The 8,930-nt window shown below is 39.1% G+C and overlaps 1 protein-coding gene across 1 annotated transcript; it reads right to left on the bottom strand.

Moving 5' to 3' along the window:
• Nucleotides 1–1,710: 1,710 nt before the first annotated feature.
• Nucleotides 1,711–4,995, bottom strand: LOC133876453 (putative Peroxidase 48). The gene is made up of 4 exons (XM_062314732.1): nucleotides 4,610–4,995; nucleotides 3,916–4,113; nucleotides 2,392–2,557; nucleotides 1,711–2,261 (listed from the first exon to the last, which is right to left on the bottom strand). Exons 1-4 carry the CDS (start codon nucleotides 4,904–4,906, stop codon nucleotides 1,840–1,842), a joined length of 1,083 nt encoding a protein of 360 aa, XP_062170716.1. The 5' UTR covers nucleotides 4,907–4,995; the 3' UTR covers nucleotides 1,711–1,839.
• Between the last annotated feature and the right edge of the window lie 3,935 nt (nucleotides 4,996–8,930).

Genomic DNA, 8,930 nt, shown 5'->3' with positions numbered 1-8,930 from the left:
TCCTGATTGATAAACTCTTCCACCTTCTCCAACAACCCCTGGAAAGTACTCGGTTGCTTCCTGGCTAACTTCTTCATCAATGGTCCTTCTAGTGAGAGACCCTGGTAAAGAGCTACGAAAACCATGTCATCGGTGGGATCTTCCATTGCCATCTTCTCTAGGTTGAACGGAGCCATGAATTCTTTAATACTCTTGTTGCCACATTGCTGCAACGTCAGCAAATATCCCAAATGCTTTTTTCGTGTCCGCGCAGCCATAAACTACACTAAAAACTATATCCCCAACCTTTCAAACTTATCGACAGAGCTCAAGGGTAGCTTTTTGCACCAGTCTCGGGCATTCCTAAAAAGAGTTATGGGGAAGGCCCGACAAGCTACCTCATCAAGGGTCCCGTGAAGGTCAATGTGGACTCGAAAGTTCCGTAGGTGCTCAACAGGATCTCATGCTCCACTGTAACTCTAGATCTGGGGGACCTTGAGTTTTTCGAGCAAACGATAGTCGGCCACACGTCGAGTGAAGGATGTACTGGTACCCAGCAAAAGTCTGTCCACCACAACCGCCTTGCCTTTTTCTCCAAATCTGAGACCTTTCTACCCAAATCCAGCATCTTCCCCGCGATCCCCCTGGAGATTAATCCTCCAGTTGTCTCTTCCCAGTTGGTCATCTTCTCGATGGTCCTTGTGAAAGTTATCTTTCTATTGATCACGGCCGTCGACGCGGCTGTTGTGATCCTCCTCCCTGTGCTCCTCTCGATTTATCTCGGAATAAGATGGTTCTAGGATTCTAAGTAGTAGCTTTGCATTTTGTCACATCAAGGCCACAATCTGGTCACATCAGTTCTCGGGGCAATCTCTTCCCAGGACTTCCATGGACCCAAACTCCATGCTCAAGGACTCGTACCGTGCAGGCTCAAGGTTTGTGATCCCTATTGGGCCAATGTCGGCTTGGAGGCCCATAATCTTCTAGATGGGCCGAAACTTGTGGGATTATTTCCCAACAAATTATATATTTTATCAATACAAAGAAAAAATAAAAGACAAGAAAATAAAAATATTTGAGCCATATATGGTATGATATTACATAACTATCGATCTTATTATATCTAATAGGGAATTAAATTATCAACGATCTATCTTTTGTTTTGGTCCATTTTCAGGTCAGTGGATTTTTAATTTTATCAAATAGTTTATTATTATTTTTTTCTCTTGTTTTCAATCAACTCCTTTCGACCCTATTAAGATTAATTTTACTAATACAAATTTTGAAATTCTAATTATGTCTAAAAAATAAATATGTACAAGAAGAAAAAACAAAATATATTAAAGTGTGACCCAGCCATATGCCACATTCATTTATGTGGTTTAAATAATTATTCACTATTCTCATTATCCAGATTTTTTTTTTTTTAAGTTTAGTATTATATATTTGAAAAGATTGCGAATTGATGGAATCTAGAAGTAGAGGGGGTGAATAGATCTTAATCAAACTTTCTTGATTTCTTTGAACTTTTATCTATTTCGATCAACCAAGACACTGCTGTACATATTAATAACATGCACGTCATAGAATGAATATTAAAACGAGAAAAAAAAAAAAAAACAAAGATTTTGTTGATGAGGAAAATCCAACCAAAGTGGGTACATACATTGGAGAGATTTTTGGTTGAGAATATTTCTGACTGACTGAATCTCATGGTCTAATAAAGATCTCGAGCAAAAACATATATCTATATGCAGTTGTTACAATCAGATTCATTATTATATATATACAGACTGACATTAGCACATGCAAGAAATAAAGAAAGTATCCAAAAGAATCGAGAATCTCCAAGAGTGTCACTTAAAAAGGGACAAGAGGCAAGGAGCAATTCCGTCTGACCTGACCTTTCGATCCAGTGAGAACACCAAGGCTTGACATCTTCATCAATGCCCGGGCAAAGTCCATTCTAAAAGTTGATCCATCGTCTGAAGCATAAGCTCTTACCAGTCTTGCGGTCTTCTCTTCAGTCATCAGTTGTTGATCAGCAAAGAGGAGTCCTCTCCCCATTAACAAGCTACGGTAATAGTGAGTGCCAAAACCTGCCCCAGATGATAATGTCTGCAAGTCTACAGAAGAAGGGTCACTGGTGCTGTCTTGGCACTTCAGTCTCATTTCAGTCAGGAAATCAAGAGCTATCGTTGGGTCTGGCTGCCCTGTCCCCTTGAAGTCAGAGAGGCGCTGCTGTATTATTTCACACCCTATCTTCCCAATGTTGTGTGCTCCTTGAGAGGATCAAGTAACCAATCCAACTTATTATTAATACTATTACCAACCTTAATTTTCTTCAACTCCATAAAACAAGGGGGGAAAAAGAAAAGGAGAAGAGGCAGAAGAGAGCATGTGAGTATATACCTAGAAGACTGACTGTTTCTCTTTCATCAAAACCTCTTAGGCCAAAAAGGTGAAGTGTCTGTGTCACATTGTCGTCCGGTCGTGGAATCTCGGCCAGTGCTTCGACATAATATGAATGACTGCTATCCCTCCTGCCCGTTAGCACTGGATAAAAGGGGCCACCAGCCTGTGATTTCAGGTATACTAGCATACATCAGAGAACTCCAATAACAACTGCATGTAGATACGGGAATAAAATATCAGACAGAAAAAGACCCATGGATAGAATAGTTCTGCCCCACTTGGATGCAGAGAAGTGGAAGAAAAGGATTCGAAAACCATAATTCCTACAATGTTTTGGTCATCGTACAGTAAGGAAAACAAAAAGGGGAAAAATTTCAATTCAACCTATAGGCTACGTTTGCCAACAATTTTGAAATGTGTTTTTTGTGTTTTGATTTGAAAAGAGTTTTTGATGTGATAAAACTTAAGAAGTAATTTTGGTGGGATTTACATTTGATAAGTGTTGTCGATGAGGTCCACAGAAGAAAATTGTTCGGTAAACTTTTTAGTGTTTAGAGTTTTCAAAAAAACAAACACTAATAAACATGTTTATTTTGACAATACACATTTTATTTCTGGCGCAGAGCTAGATTTCTTACTTATAAATTTTTATTTTTTCTTTAAAAAGGGGTGACCGCAGTGGAGAAGTAGGTTTGCCCCGCAGCAATTTTGTTGGGGCACCCACTCGGCCACCTCTATCCTATTGGGGTGAACTCTTGGAAGCTTAGAAAATGGAAAAATAGGAAGAAAAATTAGAGAATGTATAGACTCCTAAGTATGAACAAGAAAGGAAAAGGTCAAGTAACCAAGTGTCATATAATTGCGTGTCAGCATGATGTGTATTTATTTTTAAGAACTTAAGACAATAAAATGTATGAGACATTTTCTATCCTTTCATCATCGTTTTCCTTCAATGTTTTCTTAGCAACCAAAAAGAATGACAACAAAAGAAACTGGCATAATTTGGACAGAAAGAGCAAAGCAGGTAACAAAAGTATAAATATGAGATTCAGTGAGAGAGAAGTATTACAATTCATTAAAACAAAGGAGCAAAAGCTGTAACATAAGAAAATATCAAATTTAGAAAGATAATAGATACATGCATGTCCTACATCATCAGTTTGACTGATATTAAAAAGATTTTAGAACAACAAAAGCCTTCCAAGATTTTGAATTTTTCAACATTTAAGACCTGAAACGCCACAACCAAAACCGAAACAGTTGGCTAAGTAAGGATGAGTTTAATAATTACTAAAAACCGAAACAGCAAAATAGTTTACGAAATACTCTTAATTTGTTTGTTTTCAACCAATTTTTAGTTTCTTAGAAGTACGTTTTCCCCACAGTTCAATTTAAACAACATTAGCCACAAAACAATCATCAAATACTGCTTCCTTAACTGATACTGAAACGCGAAAAGATGCATAACAATAACAAGAATATCCTAAAGGCAAATAACATAGAAAGAGGGCAAGAAAAGACCAGAACTATGCCATCTCTAGTGGCAATAGAAACCGTATCAGCACAAGAAACAACCCCTGGACAAGCCTTTTCGAGCTCCTCTTTGATCAAATCAATCTTATCAAAACCCTTCAAGGTCTTATTGGGTATAGCCTGCCTCTCGATGGAACTGTTTTTATCACCATTGCTGTCATCCAAGAGGACCGAAGCATCACAGCCCTAGTCAAGAAACCCCCACAACATTAAGAATAACAAATTGATACCAAGAATAACATTAACAATACAGGAGATAAGAAACAGGTCAACGATTGAATCAAAAAAAAAAAAGAAAAGAAAAGAAAAGAAAAGAAACAGATCAACAATAGCCCAAAAGCCAATACAAGTGAACGCCATTTTGAGCCACAAAGAAAACCAAAAAACAAGAAAATTCCAGAATGGCGAGAACCTTAATCGCTCAAAACCCAAAACAGCCAATACAAACATACACTGTCAAGAAGTAGAAGAATAATCGAATAATCGAATATCTTACAGAAACCAAGCCCCAAAAGAAACAGAAAGAACCATCACAAAGTTGGTAAAAATGAATGCACATATTGGAAATGAATAAAACACAAAATGTTTAGAAGAAAGGGAATAGCAGATAAGAAACAGACAAACCCGCATCTTATGAAAAAGAAGAAGCGATAAGAATGAATGAAGGAAAAGGACCACTTACCTCAATGAAGCAGTCATGGAAAAAGAGACGCAGTAGAGCCGCTGAGACATCCTGGTGCTCAGAATAAATACGAGCCATCGAAGACCTCACGATGGCCTCGGCTTGTGGGCAAGTCTCGCGGTAGAAATCAAAGTCTAAGCTCAATTCATCATCGAAAGAAGAAGCCAAAGTTACAGAGGAAACCCCAGGAGCAGAGGGAGCAGAGGATTTGCCACTTTCCCCTATCAGACTAGTCCATGATATAAGCACCGAGATTGAAACCACCAGAACGAACCAAATGTTCAAAGAACTCGGCATCTTGAGTTGATTATTTCTTGGAGAGGGGGAGAGAGAGAGAGAGAGTCAAGGAGCGGGAAAATGGAGTTCTTGGGAAGTTGGATGAAATGAAACCCTTTTATATAGGGATTGGCAATGACGAATTTGACCTCCAGTATGCTTGTTGCAAGAGTGGCTCAACTAGCTATATATAGCCTCACAAATCAGAACCTCTGTTTTTGTTTTTGTTTTGTTTTTTTAAGCTTATATTTTTATTTTTATTTTTACGAATTTGACCTCCATTGCAATTGCAAGAGAATTTTAATTGTAAGTGAATATCAAACTATCTATGAATTATCTTATAAATTTTATTTTTATTTTTATTGTAATCTATTTCAAGTTAGTTTTTATATTCAAATATACTACCAAAAAAAAAAAAAAACCCTAAACATGATGACCGAAAAACGTCGTGTTATCCTAGTGCCTACAGGCGTGGGGCAATGTACTGTCGAAAATGCCTGAGTTAGTGTTTAGAGCATTTGTTATGAAAGTCCAGACAATACCGTCATTGTCGTTCCGGCGTTCTAGCAATGCCAGCAGTTTTAAAAATGTCCAAACAAAAATCCCGGCATTTGAAAAAAACAGCTAGTAAAACTTTTACCGGCCATTATTGGTGTTTGTGAGCAACGCCAGTTTCACTTTCTACCAAGTGTTTACAACATCATTTACCACTGGTTTGACATCTCTTTTTAAACATTCTGTAGTTGATAAAGTAAACACAGTACTCATGAAAATCCACAAAACTTACCATTTAGCTCGGAGAGTATGAGCACATTCAATTTTCCACTTAAATCGTATGCATACTAACTCATCTGAATTGCAATGCAACTCTTTACATACATATTATACATCTCAACTATGCAAGTATACATGCCGCCATGACTTATGGCAAAGGACAAGCATACATGCATATCTAAGCGTGAAACCATAAATCATTAAATGCATTCTAACTATGACTATAATGACCCAACTTGTAACGACCCACCCCAACGACAAAAAAAAATTGTCTGCTTTTGGCTCCCCCAAACTAGACTTTTGAGGAGGTCACTCATCCTGGTATTACTCTTGCAGAAGCACGCTTAACTATGAAATTCTGATAGGTTCATGTCCTCATTGCTTCAAAACGCGTTGTGTCAAAAAGGATGGGAATATACATATAAGCATATCCTCATTCTCATATCCAAGCAATGTGGGACGTAATAATCACCCCCTCTTGGGATCCAGCGTCCTCGCTGGCGACCCTGATGGCATCACCCCATTCTTAGCATCCTAGCGAGTGCCTGTTAGCGACCCTCATGGGCTTGTGCACGTTCCCCCATCTCAGGCCAGGCAATGGCTCTGATACCATTTGTAACGACCAAATTTGTAACGACACAATATTATTTGCTTTTGGCTCCCCTGAATCAGACTTCCCAGGAGGTCACCCCATTCTTGGCATCCTAGCGAGTGCCCGTTAACGATCCTCATAGGTTTGTGCACGCTCCCTCCATCTCATGCTGGGCAATGGCTCTCATACTACTAACGACACAATATTATCTATTTTTTGGTCCTTCGAACCAGACTTCCCAGGAGGTCACCCCATTCTTGGAGTCCTAGCAAATGCCCGTTAGCGACCCCAATGGGCTTGTGCACGTTCCCCCATCTCAGGGCGGGCAATGGCTCGAATACCATTTGTAACGACCTAATTTGTAACGACATAATATTGTCTACTTTTGGCTCCCCTGAACTAGACTTCTTAGAAAGTCATATCCTATTATTACTCTCACAGAAACACGCTTAACTGCGGAGTTCTGATAGGTTTATGGTCATCACGACTTTAAAACATGTTGTGTTAAGTAGGGTGTAAATATACATATAAGCACACCCTTATCCCCATACTCAGGCGATGTGAGACATCATAGTAACTGTATGGATATGCTCTATTCCATTCAAACACATGCGTACTGGCACATCTAGCGTGAAAACCATCATAAACCAATCATAACACATGTATCAATCATGTCATCTTTCCATGTCTTTTCATTACCATTTAATGCAATGAGAGCTGAAGCTCAGCCCCACCGAGGACTTTCTCCTTTGTCACCCAACCCTTTTGTTGAGAATATGGAGCTCAACCCCAACAAGGACTTTCTCATCTTTCATTAGTCCTGCCTTTAACATTTTTTTTACATGTCTCATTTCATCATACATTCCCTTCCCAATGTACAGGCTCATGATGCGTGCTATAACATACTTTACTTTCATGGTCATAAAATCATGGGGAAATTACACTTTACCCCCTAATATATCCACCATATGGCGATCTGGCACCCAATGTTTAAAAATTGGTAAATGGGCCCCTAATGTTAACAATGTGTGGCAATTAGGACCTTTTGTCCCCTTATCCATCACTTTGGACGGAAAAGAGGTCACGTGCAACAGCCTGAAGTTCCAAATTTGCCCCCTATGTTCAAAACGGTGAGTTTAACAAGCCCACTCAACTCCATTTTATCTTTTCCTTTTTTGAACGTGGTGACCTATGACCTCCCCGACGACCAATTAGAGTCGCCATTGAAGCAACTCAAGCTTTTCAAGAACAACCAGATTCCAAACCAAGAAGGTGTTGAGGAATATAAGAAGGGCGTGTTAGTTTTGTTGGCTGCATTTTGTTGACAAAATCCCTATCATGTAATGTTGCTGTTTAAACAGGGATGCCGTGTATTTTAGAATCTACAAAATATTTAGAGTTTATTTCTCTAAATATGGAAAGAGCCTTATTATGACAAGTTTCAGTGTCATAAGCTTCAAGGCTATTTCAATGTTCTTGGAAGATTCTGTGCAAATTCCAACTTAGAAAAATTCAAATCCTTTGTTTCCATTCGAACGACCCTGTCATGCGTCCGAACGCCCATCAGTGTCGAGAAGCTTCTAAACAGTTCCAAATTGCATCCGTCCGGATGTCATGGTAACACGTCCTGACGCTCTTCATAGTTCAAGAAGATTCCAGTTTTCCTTTACAGACACAGATTGGGAAGGCAGCTTGCACCTCTCTGGATGACAAGGCAACATCGTCCGGACGAGATCCTTGATAAGGAAATTGCGTGCATACAATCTGCATCAGTCTGGACTCCAGGGCAACATTGTTCGAACGCGGTCCTTGATAAGGTAATTACGTGCAGACAAATTGCAACCGTCCGGACTCTAAGGCAACGTCGTCTGGACGCGGCCTTAATATGGAAAGGCGTGAAGCGCGTTAAGGAAAGGCGATTGCACAGTTGATCGTCCGGACGCTCTATGCTTCCGTCCGGACGCCGCCTAGAGAAATCAGAGACAGACTCGTTCTAGGTCTTCTTAGCTTATAAATAGAGGCCTCTAGGCATGTATTCTTTACAGAATTCGGTATTGAATTCTCAATAGCTTAGAGATGGTGTTTTGTGAGATATTGTAAAGATCTACTAGCTCTCTAGCTATTGCCGGTATGCTGTTGTTGTGGTCATGTGAAGTCTATCTTATGGAGGAGCCCTAAGGCAAAGGAATCTATTGAAGACCCCTTCAAGTAGGTGACTTGGTTGGGAGGCGTTCACGTTGAGTTACGTGTCAAAGTGCAAAATACGATCACTGCATAAGGGTATGTGATTGTCACTATCTTTATACTAGCTTTGTCTTCTGAATAGTGGATTTTCTGGGTTTCGCTGCCCTGGAGTGGTTTTTCTCTTAATTGAGTTTTCACTTTGTTAACAAAATATTTGTCTCATTTAAATTCCGCACTTATGATATTTTGTTACACATTGTTCATACACACACACCGTAAATTAGAAATCTTGTATTTTTCAATTAGTATTAGAGCTTGGTACACTCTATTTAGATTAATTTCTTGAGTGTGATCTTTTTGACTTCTATTTTATTTTTACTATGTCTCAAACTCTTAATATTGTTCCTGCCTTTGATGGCACAAACTATAGCTATTGGAAAGCTCGTATGCGTTTCTTTTTAAAATCCAATGATGTTTGGCAAATTGTAAAATCTG

Source organism: Alnus glutinosa, chromosome 8, assembly GCF_958979055.1.
Source record: "Alnus glutinosa chromosome 8, dhAlnGlut1.1, whole genome shotgun sequence".
Classification (NCBI taxonomy): domain Eukaryota; kingdom Viridiplantae; phylum Streptophyta; class Magnoliopsida; order Fagales; family Betulaceae; genus Alnus; species Alnus glutinosa.
The sequence above is the reverse complement of the archived record's forward strand: the minus strand, read 5'-3'. Positions and strand labels throughout refer to the sequence as shown.